This window comes from Eurosta solidaginis, chromosome 1, assembly GCF_040869045.1.
Source record: "Eurosta solidaginis isolate ZX-2024a chromosome 1, ASM4086904v1, whole genome shotgun sequence".
Classification (NCBI taxonomy): domain Eukaryota; kingdom Metazoa; phylum Arthropoda; class Insecta; order Diptera; family Tephritidae; genus Eurosta; species Eurosta solidaginis.
In genome coordinates this window covers 53,769,314-53,786,575 of record NC_090319.1, presented here as the reverse complement: position 1 = coordinate 53,786,575, position 17,262 = coordinate 53,769,314, and the positions used below count along the sequence as shown (strand labels likewise).

Here is a 17,262-nt window from a genome sequence, read left to right as displayed (position 1 = left end):
AAACCCTCATCAACACATCCTTTTTAATACCCATATAGTGTAAAAACATTCTGGGGTCAACCTGGTTCACATTTTGATCTATATCTCAGAAATGTGTCACATATGGAACTAAAAAAAAATATTGGTTTTCCCGTTCTCCCGGTTAGCCTTATCATCCCCCTAAATTTTCTTATCACTGCCGCAGGCAACATCAATTACCAGGGGCTGGGATGGCTTAGTTTTTGGCCTTAGTTTAATCTTACCATTAGCAAACCCCGCAAAGAGTTTTATTATAACGTTGACCGATTTTTTCAGCAGGCAGCGAATGGATGATTGTCCTTACTTCCGCCACAGTGGACTTTCGTATCCGATTAGGGATTCTCCAGTCCTTGGTCTTCGTACCCACATATTGGGACTGAGTTAATTATAAGATATTCTCGTTTGAGGGTCATTCATCTGCCTCGACACATATGTCCACATCAGAGACCACCTTCAGATTTGAGCCCATCCATGGAGTCAGCTTTGGGGCAAAAGACGTGGTGGTAGCATCCAGGCGGTTGATGAAAATTTATTAATCAAAAACAAATTCTTACGAATTTACGTCTGCAAAAGCAAATGAGCAACATCTTAATACGACATTTAACCTGTCGTTTTTGGAGTTTTTGATTAATTACTTTTGTTTGTTTGTAATATTTATTAACTAAAAAATTTGTATTCATACGACTACATCAATCACATAAACTCATGTACTTATATAGCATGCTTTTTAAATTCTTCAGATTGTGACTATTTTTCAGCAGTCATTGAACTTTATAAATTCATTTAATTCCATCATGCTGAGCATTCTTATGCATAACTCATCCCATCAACTTACTGATTTATATCTTAAAGCCCCCGTCACATAAGCAGTTTTTCATATATGTAGATGTATTTAAAAGCCCCCGTCACATAAGCAGTTTTTCATATAGATGCGTTTAACTCATTCTTAAGCATTATGAGTAGACGAGCCAAATATAAAAGTCTCTTATCAAATATCAACAGAAATCAGCTGTTCTATAAATCAATTAAAACTTACAGCTTGCGCTGCCATTTGGCGTATGAGAGCAACTACCGGTAATGCAGTGCAAATATTCACAATAGTGCCATAGTACAAATAAATTTCTTTGTGTGCTCACAATCGTTAATTTTTAGCAAATTATTTTAATAAAATATTGCTAAACAAAAGCACTACGACCAAAATTGCCCAAAACTTGCTAAAAGCACGAATCTCCATCTTTACAACCCTAACTTTATTTATAAATTTGGATTCCAAAAAAGATCGAAAAAGGGACCCGTACATAAACACAGCAATTAGAAATAATATGTATGATGATTGCATGTATTGGTATGGAGAACGGTAGATTGGGAAACAATGGCACAAGAAGAAGAATTTGACATTTGCTTTGGCAAAGGGTGCTGGCACACTTTGCACGTGAAACTATTTTTTCCAATCATTGGTAACTTTTCTAACATTTTTCGCAATTAAAAACTGCAATATAACAAATTAATACGACACAAATTATATTAGCAAGTATTTTTGTTGTATAGGAAGAATGTTTTTAAAAGTGCTTCGCGCAATTTTGTATGTGAATGGGCAAGGCGAAATTAACTTTAGTTGCAAGGTCTGAAGTTCCTTCATATTTATATTTGCAACGTCTTGGTTGATTGTGGCGATGTTACTGGAATGAATAAGCTTGCGTTAAACGCATCTATGTATATGAAAAATTGCATTGTGCCGCGGCCTTTAAGTTTCGGATGACACTGTACGACAATCAGAATAATCAAGAATTTCGCGTAAATAAAATATTTCCAAGTAAATTTATTTAAAAACAATAACAACTTTTCTAAAGTTTCTTTTTGTTTTACCTCATATTTTTGGAAGGTTTTGTTTACCCAAAGTTCATGATAAGGCTAAATATTATAACATTTCCTTATTATAGATAATTAATTGAGGATCGCACTGCGACCATTGGTCTATTGTGCCCTTTCCTTATTATAATAAACAAATTGGTTTTGTTGAGTTTAAGGGAGCGAATCGTTACTGTTTCATCGAATGCTTTGATTTTACCAACGAAGATGTTGTAATGGTGAGGATATTTCTATCGAAATATTTTCAGCACTGAATTTAACTTAAATATTTGTCTTATTCAAAAAGGGTTATGCCTACACTATTTGTGGTCTAACTGGGCTGTCTGGATCTATTCTGGTGGTGATTAGGCATAGCCGACACATTTTGCCTTTTTATACTCAGCTGAGCAGAGCTCACAGAGTATATTAATTTTGTTCGCATAACGGTACCCCGTCACGGCATAAACTAATCGAGATAGATATAGACTTCTATATATCAAAATGATCTGGGCGAAAAAATAAATTAATTTAGCCATGTCCGTTCGTTCGTCTGTCCGTCCACACAATAACTTGAGTAAATTTTGAGGTATCTTAATGAAATTTATTACCAAAGGCGGATAAAGCGATGAAACTCGGTAGGTGGGTTGACCTTATGACGCAGAACAGAAAATTAGTAAAATTTTGGACAATGGGCGTAGCACCGCCCACTTTTAAAAGAAGGTAATTTAAAAGTTTTGCTAGCTGTAATTTGGCAGCCGTTGAAGATATCATGATGAAATTTGGCAGGAACGTTACTCCTATTACTATATGTTCTATATTCTAAATAAAAATTTGCAAAATCGGATGACGAACACGCCCACGTTTAAAAAAAAAATTTTTAAGTCAAATTTTAACAAAAAATTTAATATCTTTACAGTATAGTAAATTATGTTAACATTCAACTCCAGTAATGATATGGTGCAGCAAAATACAAAAATAAAACAAAAGCTCAAAATGGGCGTGGCTCCGCCCTTTTTCATTTAATTTTTCTAGAATACTTTCAATGCCGTAAGTCGAACAAAAATTTACCAATACTTGTGAAATTTGGCAAGGGCATATTTTCTATGACGACAACTGTTTTTTGGGAAATGGGCGAAATCGGTTGAAGCCACGCCCAGTTTTTATACACAGTCGACTGACTGTCCTTCCGCTCGGCCGTTAACACGATAACTTGAGCAAAAATCGTTATATCTTTACTAAACTCAGTTCACGTTTTTATCTGTACTCACTTTATCTTGGTATAAAAAATGGCCGAAATCCGACTAAGACCACGCCCACTTTTTCGATATCGAAAATTACGAAAAATGAAAAAATGCCATAATTCTATACCAAATATGAAAAGGGAATGAAAAATGGTGATTGGATTGGTTTTGTGACGCAAAATATCTAATATATAAAATGCTTCTGTCACGGTGTTAGAGGCTTAACTCCTCCGAAACGGCTGAACCGATTCTCGTGAAATTTTGTGAGCATATTGGGTAGCTCTGAGAATCGGCCAACGTCTACCTTTTTTTCGCTACGTGCCTAGGGTCTTGAGATCAAAACGTGGACTCGGGTACCCCTAGAATGTGTTTATACAATATGGATATCAAATGAAAGCTGTTGATGAGTGCTATAGTACAGGATAATTGTCATACAACTGGGAGGCTACGGTCTCGAGCTATAGGCCAAAACGTGGACCCGGGTACCCCTAGAATGTGCTTATACAATATGGATATCAAATGAAAGCTGTTGATGAGTGCTATAGTACAGGATAATTTTCATACAACTGGGAGGCTAGGGTCTCGAGATATAGCCCAAAACGTGGACCCGGGCACCCCTAGAATGTGCTTATACAATATGGATATCAAATGAAAGCTGTTGATGAGTGCTATAGTACAGGATAATTGTCATACAACTGGGAGACTAGGGTCTCGAGATATAGGCCAAAACGTGGACACGGGTACCCCTAGAATGTGCTTATACAATATGGATATCAAATGAAAGCTGTTGATGAGTGCTATAGTACAGGATAATTTTCATACAACTGGGAGGCTAGGGTCTTGAGATATAGCCCAAAACGTGGACCCGGGTACCCCTAGAATGGGTTTATACAATATGGATATCAAATGAAAACTGTTGATGAGTGCTATAGTACAGGATAATTTTCATACAACTGGGAGGCTAGGGTGTTGAGATATAGCCCAAAACGTGGACCCGGGTACCCCTAGAATGGGTTTATACAATATGGATATCAAATGAAAACTGTTGATGAGTGCTATAGTACAGGATAATTTTCATACAATTGGGAGGCTAGGGTCTCGAGATATAGCCCAAAACGTGGACCCGGGTACCCCTAGAATGTCTTCATACAATATGGATATCAAATGAAAACTGTTGATGAGTGCTACAGTACAGGATCATTTTCATACAATTGGGAGGCTAGGGTCTTGAGATATAGCCCAAAACGTGGACCCGGGTACCCCTAGAATGGGCTTATACAATATGGATATCAAATGAAAACTGTTGATGAGTGCTATAGTACAGGATAATTTTCATACCCCTGGGTGACTAGGGTCTCGAGATATAGGCCAAAACGTGGAGCCGGGTACCCCTAGAAAATTTTTGTACAATATGGATAACAAATGAAAGCTGTTGATGAGTGATTTAGTAGAGCATAATTTTCATACCCCTGGGTGACTAGGGTCTGGAGATATAGGCCAAACGTGGGCCCATGAACGCCTAGACAATGTTTTTACATTGTGGATATCATATTGAAGCTTTAGTACAGGGTAGTTTTCATACCTATTGGTGACTAGGGTCTCGAGATATAGGCCAAAACGTGGATCAGGGTAACACTAGGATGTGCTTTTACATTATGGGTATCAAATTGAAGCTGTTGATGTGTGCTTTAGTACAGAGTAAGTTTTATGCCGCTGGATGACTAGGGTCTCGAGATGTAGGCCAAAACATGGACCCAGATATACCTAGAATGTGTTTTTACATTATGGGTATCAAATTGAAGCTGTTGATGTATGCTTTAGTACAGAGTAAGTTTTACACCGCTGGGTGACTACGGTCTCGAGATATAGGCCAAAACATGATCCCGGATACACCTAAAATGTGTTTTTATATTATGGGTATCTAATTGAAGCTGTTGATGTGTGCTGTAATACAGAGTAAGTTTTACACCGCTGAGTGACTAGGGTCTCGAGATATAGGCCAAAACATGGACCCGGATACCCCTAGAATGTGTGTGTATTATGGATATCAAATGAAAGCTGTTGCTGAGATCTCTAAAGTTCATTGTGATATTCGATTTAGTCGTATCAACCTGGCAAAACTGATAAATATGCATGCGAAGCCGAAATAAAGACAAGAATTAATAATACCCACATACCTATTTACATACATACATACGTCCTATTCGATTTGCCTGAAATTTCGTATATAAATTTGCCTATATTAGTATTTACGATGCGTTTTTCCGGAAAGTATACCAGAGGCGGACTGGGACTGGGATTAGGGCTAGGACTGGGACTGAGACTGAGACTCGGTGTGGGACTGGAACAAAATACATACCACCCTCTGGGACTGGAAATAAGAGATGAACAAGAAGGAGAAAAACTTCAGAGAAGAGAAAAGAGAGAAGGAGCCTGAGAAAGAGATAGAATGAGACGAAGATGGAGATGAAGCGAAAAAGACGGAGGGAGGAGTGAATAAAAAGATTAGGAAAAAGTGTAGAGGGGTAGGGCAGAGTTAGACGGAAAAAGCTTATTAAAATGTATGCAGATAGGCCAAATTTAGGGCAGAACAACGTCTGCCGGGTCTGCTAGTAACTTTGGAAAAAACTTTGTAAAATAGGTGTGACCCCTACCATATTAAGTAGAAGAAAATGAAAAAGTTCTGCAAGGCGATATCAAAAGCCCTTGGAATCTTTGCAGGTATACTGTTAGTGGTATAACATATATAAATAAATTAGCGGTACCCTACAGATGATGTTCTGGGTCACCGTGGTCCACATTTTGGTCGATATCTCGAAAATCCCTTCATATATACAACTAAGGGCCACACCCTTTTAAAACCCTCATCAATATCCTTAATTTGATAACCATATCGTACAAACACCTTATAGAGTCACCCCTGGTCCACCTTTATGGCGATATCTCGAAAATTCGTCCACCTACAGAACTAAGGCCCACTCCTTTTTAAATACTCATTAACACCTTTTATTTGACACCCATGTCATACAAACACATTCCAGGGTTAACCTAGGTTCATTTTCCTACATTGTGTTTTTCCCTTATTTTCTCTCCAAAGCTCTCAGCTGAGTATGTAATGTTCGGTTACACCCGAACTTAGCCTTCCTTGTTGGGTTAAGATTCATTCAATCCTGTCAAGACAATAAATTTGTTTAGTTATTTCAACAGAGGAAATGATGTTTGTCTCAAGTTAATATTATTCTGTAAAAATTACTGATTCTCAATCAATCGTATTGATTTTTTTGTTAAAAGATCTGGTTTTAGTAGTAATTTCAACAGCGAACAATTGTCAATAACACTGGATCACAAATTCCAATTTTCTGTTTGCACCAGAGACGCCATTATGAAATTCCTATCTAAAATCACCCCCTGATTTCGAAAATCAAGGTTAGTTTTAATTCTATGGTAACGTTTTTGAGATATTTACGAATAACGGTTTTTTCCAAAAAAAAAAAAAAAATTGGGTCTACTTAATCATATATGTCTCAAGAACGAATTGAGCAATTCCAAAACGGTTTGAAGCTTTTAAAAGGTAATAAAATTTGCTATAAACTGTGCATACAACACTTTTTGATAGACCCTGCAGATTCAAAGATAACGAACAATCATTACGGATTTTTTCCATTTTTTTTTTGTAAAAATATAAAAAAAATTGTGTACTTTGCGAGGAAGGATCTCGAAAACTTTTTATTTTTTTGCGGATTTGTTTTTTTCCCTCTAAGCTTTGTTTTATTGCAAAAAAAAATAAGCTTTCATTCAACAAAATCGATGGACTAATACAAAAGTTATAAGCATTCAAGTAAATATATCCATTTAATACTTAAGTACCCTACTGGTACATATGAGTTAATATTCGCTAACTAACTGATATACCCTGCAAAAATCGCGAGTACTCCATGCATACATGTATGGAGTACTCGCTATGGACCAACCGAGTGCTCCAAAATTAACCACAATTCATACAAAAAATATGGTCCAATTAACATTACGATGTCCTAAGACGGGACCATATACTCCAGCTCCGCATTACATCAGAGTAATCCATGGAGTACCCACAGTCCAATAAACATCGTGTAGTGATTACAATCGTTAAAAACGAGCACTGCTCAGCTTCCCTGCAAAAATCGTTGGATCATGTGGTCCACAGGAGTACTTACCATTATACTCCACTGTAATGCAGCATACAAAAAATATGGTCCAATTAACATTGCGATGTCCTAGAACTGAACCATATACTCCAGCTCCGCATTACATCAGAGTAATCGATGGAGTACCCACAGTCCAATAAACATCGTGTAGTGATTACAATCGTTAAAAACGAGCAATGATCGGCTTACAATATGATCGTGTAGAAACATGAGTTGGTCCATTGCTGTATTATAGTGGAGTATAATGGTAAGTACTCCAGTGGACCACATGATCCAACGATTTTTGCAGGGTATTAACAGAGTATATGTGGAGCTTAAGAGCGAATTGAGAGTTTCACAGAGTTGCACTGCCACACCGCCATTTTATACAGGGTAAAAGTGTAACACTTTTGTGTTGCGACCAGGCAAGAATTTTCAAAATAGAACGAAATACCCCGTAAAGGCGTTGCCTGTTTTTTAGAATAGAACACCAACCCTTGCGCGGCGTACAAAATGCGTAACACTATAGCCAGAAAAGAAAACGCTGTTAGTCCATCGATTTTGTTGAATGAAAGCTTATTTTTATGTAATAAAACAGAGCTTAGACAGAAAACAAAAAAATCTGCAACAACTAACTAACTGATATACGAATACTAACACAAATGTACCAGTAGGGTACTTAAGTATTAAATGGGAATATTTACATGAATGCTTATAACTTTTGTATTAGTCCATCGATTTTGTTGAGTGAAAGCTTATTTTTTTTGTAATAAAACAGTGCTTAGAGATAAAAAAAAACAAATCTGCAAAAAAATAAAAAGTTTTCGAGATCCTTCCTCGTAAAGTACAAATGTTTTTATATTTTTACAAAAACAATTTAAAAACTCCGTAATGATTGTTCGTTATGTTTGAATCTGCAGGGTTGTATGCACAGTTTATAGCAAATGTTATTACCTTTTAAAAGCTACAAACTGTTTTGGAATTGCTCTTGAGATATATATGATTAAGTTGACCCCATTTTTTTTTTTTTTTTTTTGGAAAAAACCGTTATTCGTAAATATCTCAAAAACGTGACCATAGAATTAAAAATAACCTTGATTTTCGAAATCAGGGGGTGAATTTACATAGGAATTTCATAATGGCGTCTCTGGTTAATTTTGGCTGTAAACCAGTGTAATAATAAAGAGAAACTTACGCTCACGGCGGTCACTACTTTGTTCTTATGACCATCGTGCCACAGAAGTCACTGTTATATCAACAATCACTGTTATTCTAATATTGACAGAAGTCTGTTATTTTAACAGTTTCCATTGGTATTCTTACATCGAAACCCCTGTGCTCAAGGCCTGTAAAAAGCAACATAAAAGGCTTCAATAATTGTACTTTTTTAATTGTTGATTTGACTGTTGAAACACTCAATTCAACACACAATTTGTGCGAAATCGATTCAACAGCTATTTGCGAAGGATACAAATTTACAGAAATATCAGTTGAATTGACCCGTACCAGCTTTTTTTTGTATGGATGTATGATACATAGTCCGGCCTGAGCGACGTTTTTCCAATGCTGCTTTGCATTCCAGGACACTTCGGGGTGATGTACTGTGTGAGATTGTTGCCTTAATAGCGGCCTAACTTTCAATATATATTGACGCGACCGCAGTTTAAGTACGCTTCCTCTAGAGTTTCTGCTGTCTGTAGGATCTGATTATTTTTGTAGCCACACAGTGAACAGCAGACCCGCCCCTTCCGTAAATTTAGTATATATTATTGTAACGAATTCTGGGGATTTCTGGTATTTATACACCTTCTACTAACGTTCGAATCGCCAAACTGTTGAATAAATAACTCCAATATTCAGTATTGCAAACTGAGCTTTATCTAGGTTGCTTTAGAAGTAGTACTTCACAACCAATAGCATGTTTAAATGAAAACTTATTAGTTATTACTCAGCTTGCGCTGATTTTATACTCTCGGTTTCCTCGTTCACCCATTTCTCCTAAGGTCAAGTAATTTCGCGAACAGTGGTATCTCATGTTTGGTTAGTTACCAGCTATATACACGCATATCAGTGTAGCCTCTCCCATAGCCATATGCGTTTGTATGTGTGAGTAACTGCTTCGGTTGATGCCTACATATTTGTGTGTGTGAGATATCTCTTCTTCGCCTTCTACATAAGAGTGGTTGCTTTATTGTTCTGCATTTATTTAGTAGCAGCTTAGTGATGCTAATATTCGTGAAGGTATCTTTCGAAGCTCAGGTACGGCATCATATATTCCGTTTGCCAGATATTACGCTATACTGCTATGGCCATATGGCCTGCACTCAAGGCGTAAAGCCGGGACGTGTAGAATGGCATGCAATGTTGCTGTCGGGTAGTATTTAAAGCTCCCGTTATGCAAATCATTAATAATCTGCATACCCCTCAAGTTTATTATTATATGTATTTTTCTTTGTTTCTGTCCACCAAACAAGGACCGGATAGTAAAGTATGGGTTTGAAAATTGCCATGTTTACCCAATGAGAAATTTTGGGTGGTAGGCTCTACATGCATCCCAGCATCTTTTTGCATGCGGAGGCTTTCTTCGCTCTCTCTTCCACGTGGATTTCCAACGACAACCTACTATCTAGTATAAATCCCAGATATTTTGTGCTATATTTTTTTGAGCTTAGTCCAATTAGGGTCCTTATATTTCCTAGTAAATTATACTAGATAGGGGTTTTCCGCGTTTGACGGTTACCCGACTCCAGATGTCTAGGCATTTACATCCGGAAGCTTCTGATCCATCAGAGATCTGATGATGTGAGGCATCTGCCGTTTATGATGACTGACACGTCATCTGCATATGCCGTAAGTTTTACTGGTCCACCGTCGAACCTCCTAAGCAAATGGTTGATAAACAGCTTCACAGAATTAGTGATAAAACCCCACCCTGCGGCGTCCCTTTTTACGACGTGATCATTCTGTTGCTAACATGGAGCCGATCCAATTTGTTAAGGCCGGATAAATTTCAACCGAGTTGAAACTATCCATGATTGCTCATTTCGCGACATTGTTAAAAGCTCCAGCAATGCCCAGAAAAAGACCTTGGGCATATTCCTGGTGTTCCATGGCTTTCTCTATATCCATGACCACCCTAAGAAAAATGCCCGCCGTAACAGTCGGCTAAAATGCACAGGCCACATGCTTCGAGGGGTCACAAAAAACATTCCCGTTGCAAATACGCTAGTAGCAGAAGGAACTTGTACAGAAGCGTGCCTGTTTTATATATCGAAATGACTGCTCGCAGCCGTAACACACCTCCTAAACATTCGATTATTGTGTTCCTGATAACAACAACACCAAATTCTTTTTTCCATTAAATAATCAACATCACCACTTCGTCGATCATTTTTTTCCTTGTCTCTAAATGTGGATGTCGTAAGGGTCGATTTTCTTCATGACATTGACCAGTTCGAAAGCTGTACCTTCCCATAAAGGTTGCAGGTATGTATTTCAAATATATGCCCTCAAATCATACTATTTCAAATATATTCTATGCCCGCTCATCAAAGCGAGTGGTCATCCGAAACTTGTTACAACTGGAACATTGGAAGTGGTTTTTACATGGCGGATATGGATCTGAAGGAATATGGGATGGCTCTTAGAGGGAAAAATTCTTCGGAAGATTTTTAGCTCTTCCCGTAATGCCAAAGGCTGTAACAAAGTAAGGATTTCGCAAAAAGCCATGAAAAACTTCTCAGAGAAAATTTTAGCCTCGTTCGGAGTCGGCATAAAATATTTAAGTAAATTCAATTTGCAGGAAAATAAGCTCAGCCTAAACTTCCACGGATGTATATTGTGCCTTACTTTTTTTTAAGGGGGTCCGGCCTCGTTGGCAAAGGTAACTCAGGAATTTGGCAGAAGATGAAGGGAGACCTTTTAAAAAGATAATTGGTTTTAAAAAGTACTCGGTTTCAAAAAATGTACCTGTTTTAAAAAAGTACCCTGTTAAAAAAATAAAGAACTCCGTTAAAAAAAAGTAACATGTTTCATAAAAGTAGCCGCTCTCGAAAAAGTAGCCAGTTTCGAAAAGTAACCAGTTTCGAACAAAGTACCGGTTTCAAAAAAGTAATTAGTTTAGAAAAAATTACTGCTTTCGAAAAAGTTAATAATTTACAAAAAAATAACCGGATTTCAAAAAATTTACAGCTTTCAAAAAGTAACCGCGTTCAAAAAAGTAAACAGTTGAGAAAACATAAGCGGTTTCAAAAAAGTAACTGATTTACAAATAGTAACCAGTTTCAAAAAAGTAACCAGTTTCGAAAAAATTACGGGTTCCAAAAAATCAACGATTTACAAAGAAATAACCAGATTCAAAGTTAGTTACCGTTTTTGAAAAAGTAACGGATTTCAAAAAAAGGTACCCGGTTTCAAACGAAGGGACCCGGTTTCAAAAAAAGGTACCCCCTTTCAAAGAAGAAACCGATTTCAAAAAATAACCAGTTTCGAAAAAATTACGGGTTCCAAAAAGTCAACGATTTACAAAGAAATAACCAGATTCAAAGTTAGTTACCGTTTTTAAAAAAGTAACGGATTTCAAGAAAAAGTACCCGGTTTCAAACGAAGGGACCCGGTTTCAAAAAAAGGTACCCCCTTTCAAAGAAGAAACCGATTTCAAAAAATAACCAGTTTCGAATAAGTACCGATTTACAAAAAAATAGTCGGTTTCAAAAAAGTACCCGTTTGGAAAAAGGTTACCTATTTAAAAAAGTTTACCGGTTTCAAAAAACTAGGAGAGTGAGCTATAGAAAGTTTTGGCAGTACGTCTTTCTGTTACTGGTTCCGCCTTGCGGACTGCTAGTATTTTATAATTTTGCTTATCTTATCAAGTCTTTTTTAAAAATGCTATCGAAACCGAACCAAAGTGTTTTGTTTTTTATTCCAGCTACTAATAAAAAGAGCCAGCAATCATCATATATATTACTTTTAAATGCTGGTTTTATGTACGGGTCCTCTTATTTGTAGGCCAAATCTATAAACAAAGTTTTGGTTGTAAAGGTGGAGCTTCGGGCTATTAGCGAGCTTTGGGCAATTTTGGTCGTAGGGCTTTTGTTTAGCTACATTTTATTAAAATGAAACCGAATATAAAAAACTGATGAATCCAGATATTTGGCCGGCGAATGTGTCTGTTCGTCCGTTCCGTTTTTTTTCAAAGAGAAGAAAAGCAACCACCTCGAACCTAATAGATCGAGGTAGTGCTTATGGGAAAATTAAGATTTATTACCGAAACACTTCTGGTCTTAGAAGTAAGACAAGTAAAGTATGCATGATAAGCTCTCTTTTAGAATATGATGTGTTGGTTCTAACTGAGACATGGCTCAATTCAAATTTTTTCGATGCTGAATTGTTTGACATAAGCTGTTATGATGTTTTTCGCAAGGACAGAGATCCTTTTAAAACTGGCTGCAAGAGAGGTGGAGGTGTGCTAATAGCAGCCCGGTGCAATTTGCGTGCGTCATTTTGTGAAATGCGTGATAACGACTCCCTCCTCGATCAACTTTGTGTCCGTTTGTGTGGTTCCACTGGTTACCTCTATATTTGCGTTTCTTATATTCCGCCATTGAGTGATGAAAGTGTCTACAAATCGCATGTTGACAACATTATCTCAATTCATCGAGACATTGGCAACAATCAATTATGCGTTCTTGGCGATTTCAATTTGAGCTCTGTTAACTGGAATTATCTTGACAAACAATTCCTACTTAACTGTTGTAAATATTATAAGTGCCATTGAATCTTATGTCATAGATAACTTTTTAAGTATCGGCTTAAAGCAAATTAATGATTTATGTAATAAGCTGCATCTCTTTCTGGATTTGATTTTCATAAGTAATGAATTGAACTTTGTGTTATCGCAGGCTGCAACTTGTATATCGCCTGCTAATTTGAATCATATCCCGATCTTATTGCAAGTTGAATTTAAACAATTTTTCAAATCGTGCCCCTCTATGACCAAACCATCATTTAATTTTGATCGTTTCAATTTTAATGCCTTTGATGCAGAGGTGAACAACATTGATTGGGATTCCGCGTTTGAAAATAAAGAAGTTGCAACCTGCTTCAGTATTTTTAAGAGCTCTCTGGCAGCTTTGTGTCATAAATATATCCCTACTATTAAGAGTAAATTGCATAAGTTTCCTTGGTACTCGGCAGAGTTTAAGCATCTGAAAAATTTGAGAAATAAATTTTTCAAAAAGTACAATGCCACAAAAAGAGCCAACTTTTTTGGGTTGCATGCTTATTATAATAAAAAATTTAATGATTTGAATAAACTTTTATATGACAATTATAGTAATAACTTTGAGAAAAACATTAAGAATAATCCTAAAAAGTTCTGGACTTATGTTAAATCTAAAAAAAATGTATCGAGTATTCCCAAAACAGTGTACTACAACAATGTATCAGCTTCATCAATCAGTGAGGCTGCCAATCTATTTGCGAACTTGTTTTCATCGAACTTTGTATCAGATGAGGATTTGACTGTAAACGACCTAGATGCGTTACGTGTTAGTATTAACGATAACCGTATTCTTCTATTGATTTTGGATCTTTGGTATTATCTGAAGTGGATGTCATCGAAGGTTTAAAGAGTGTCAAAGACTCTTCTCAGACCGATGTTGACGGGCTTTCCATGAAACTTTGTACCTCGCTGGTAAAACCTCTCGTGCTTATTTTTAATCTGTCCCTAGCTTCAGGGGTTTTCACAGATGATTGGAAAAGCACTTCTATTACTCCTATTTTTAAAAGTGGCAATAAAAATCATATTTTAAATTATAGGCCTATATCCAAGTTGTCGTCTGTTGCTACGCTATTTGAATGCATTGTAAAAGAGAAACTTTATTTTCATGTGAAACATCTAATTTGCGCAAACCAGCATGGATTTGTAGCAGCACGCTCGACAGTTACCAATCAATCTTTCAGTCTTTACTGAGGATTGCCATTCGTGCTTTCGTAATGGTCTTCAGCTTGATACGATTTATACTGATTTTTCTAAGGCGTTTGACAAAATTTCTCACTTAATCCTCATTGAGAAACTTGAATTCCTGGGTTTTCATTCCAGTATCCTCAAATGGATAAAATCTTATTTACATAACAGGAGTTGCATGGTTGCTATAGATGGGGTATTCTCGGATCCATTCATTGCTACATATGGTGTGCCTCAGGGTACCATATTAGGTCCTTTATTATTCATCCTGTTTATTAATGATGTTTTTTTTGTTTCAACTCGTCTAGATTTCTCTTATATGCCGATGATGTTAAAATATATTCTGAAATAAGAGACTCGCGTGATTCATCGGCGCTTCAAAGTGAACTTAATAAATTCTTAGATTATTGCGCTATGAACAGGCTTTATATAAATATTAACAAGTGTTTCAAAGTAACTTACTCTAAAATGGTCAAGCCTTTGGGTACTTGCTATCGGTTGCCGGACTCGTGCCTTTCTGAGGTTAATGAAATCAAAGATCTTGGCGTGTATTTTGATAGTAAACTAAATTTTACTACTCATTTAAACTACATAATCACAAATTCTTTTGGAACACTTGCCTTTGTGAAACGTCACTCTTCTAATTTTTTAGACCCATATCAAAGAGGATAAATATAATAAGAGACGTCACTCGTTACTTTGCGTAATGTTATTCGTTAGGGTACTCGCAGGTTTTTTTTTTGGGCGAGATGTGCATAAATGTCTTCTATACATTTCGTGGGGTATTTGTGTTTAGTTTTCCAACTTTATTTAATTAATTAATTAATTCTCTTTCCAAAAATAACATTTGCATAAGGTGCCTACACGGCATGGATAAATGCGAGACAATTAAAAATGTCCCTCACAGAAAATATTAGACATCAATTTTTTTGATTTCCAGCGAGTTACTCGCTACTCGTAGCAGACTGGTGGCTCTTATTTATTTATCCTCTTTGCCCATATACCAATAAGCTATTGTACTCTCTTAACTTTACTGAACCGATTCCGTCGTACGTTGCTCGTTGTCGATTAATTAGTTTGGTATCGTTATCCGATAGGAGAACGCTGTTATCGGTTACATTTATTATTGATCTTGTCTCTGGCAGGATAGATTGTCCTTCCTTACTTCAGCTAGTTAACTTTAATGTGCCCGGCAGAAATTTACGGAATTTTGTTGTTTTTCGTATTGGACTTAACAGAACAGTCTATGGCGCTAACGCTCCCTTGAATAGAATTATGTCTGATTACAACTATTTCTCAAATTTTCTGGATTTAGATTTAACGTATACCAAATCGGTTATACAGTTCAAAATAAAAACCAATTTTTTAAGTAATACTTAATTTACATTAGTTGTACTATATTCTTAAGTGTCTGCTGTATATTAGACATACAAGTAAATAAATAAATAAATAAATAAAAAAAATAATAATTTGCAAAAAAATAAACGATTGTGAGCACACAAAGAAATCTATTTGTATTATGGCACTATTGTGAATATTTGCACTGCATTACCGACAGTTGCTACCATACGCCAGATGGCAGCGCAAGCTTTTTAATTGATTGACAGTACAGCTGATTTCTGTTGATATTTGACAAGAGACTTTTATATTGGTTGCGCAAGATGCGCACGGGTCCGGCTCGTATTAAACTATTTTTAATTTTTCCATTTACAGAAACCTTGGGCAATGACCTATGCTCATCATGGGAAAAAGAGCTGCAACGCAAATCGACTTCGAAGGGAGGTCCAAGCTTAGCGAGAGCGACAACTCGGGTTTTTGGTTGTCGCTTTGCGCTCTTGGGATTCGTCTTGCTCGTACTCGAATTGGGTACAAGGTAAATATACGACAAAACTTAAACAACAACTAAATACTAATAAAAAAAAACATAATAGAGCACTACAACCCTTATTCCTCTTGGGTCTAATTGCGTACTATTCGAAAGGTGGTGAAGATATTAACTCGGCCTATTTATATGCAGCTGGTGTGATACTTTGTAGTGCTATAAATGTCACCGTTATGCATCCATATATGCTGGGCACAATGCATTGCGGCATGAAGATACGCGTAGCGATGTGTAGTATGATATATCGCAAAGCATTACGTCTAAGTCGCACTGCATTGGGTGAGACCACAGCTGGACAAGTGGTTAATTTGATATCAAACGATGTGGGACGTTTAGATTTGGCTATGATATTTATACATTATCTTTGGATTGGACCGCTCGAGACGATTTTGATTACTTATTTAATGTCGATTGAGGTAAGAGGAATGAACAAATCGAGTACATGCGTATATGTTGACTCTACAATTATTTTATTCTTTCCTTCTAGATTGGAGTTGCTGCCACCTTTGGTGTTGCTTTTATGTTACTCTTCATTCCACTGCAAGGTTGGCTGGGTAAAAAGACGTCTGTGTTACGCTTGCGTACTGCTTTGCGCACTGATGAACGTGTACGCATGATGAATGAAATTATCTCCGGCATACAAGTGATCAAAATGTATGCGTGGGAGATACCTTTCGGCAAGCTGGTAACTAATGCGCGTAAGAAGGAAGTTAATGCTATACGAAAAGTTTCATATATACGTGGTATATTATTATCTTTCATCATGTTTTTGACGCGTGTCTCCGTCTTTCTCAGTTTGGTCGGTTATGTATTGTTGCAAGCGGTGTTGACGCCGGAGAAGGCTTTCGTTATAACAGCTTACTATAATACATTGCGAGTTACTATGACGGTGTTTTTTCCACAAGGTAGGCTATAGGCTATACATAAATTCATATTATTTAGATGAAAGGCCACTTTCCTTTGATAAAACTTACTCATATTTAACAAAAAAAAAAGTAACCGAGAGCACACGGAAAAATTTCTTAATCTGCAATGTTCAAGAAAGACTAGTGCCAAAAGTGACACGTGTCAAAGGTGACAAGTGTCAAAAGTGACATGTTTCAAAAATAGGAAATTAACGTGAATGGCCGCCGTGGTGTG

General features: G+C 36.7%; 1 protein-coding gene across 13 annotated transcripts in view; it reads left to right on the top strand.

Moving 5' to 3' along the window:
* The window catches only part of LOC137253408 (probable multidrug resistance-associated protein lethal(2)03659), a 133,553-nt gene that overhangs the window by 90,912 nt on the left and 25,379 nt on the right, over positions 1–17,262 (top strand). For all 13 annotated transcript variants that reach the window (XM_067790360.1, XM_067790388.1, XM_067790330.1 and 10 more), the window contains 3 exons: positions 15,954–16,113; positions 16,172–16,538; positions 16,610–17,027. In XM_067790360.1, coding sequence (XP_067646461.1) covers positions 15,954–16,113; positions 16,172–16,538; positions 16,610–17,027 — 945 coding nt within the window. The remainder of the gene's footprint in view (positions 1–15,953; positions 16,114–16,171; positions 16,539–16,609; positions 17,028–17,262) is intronic.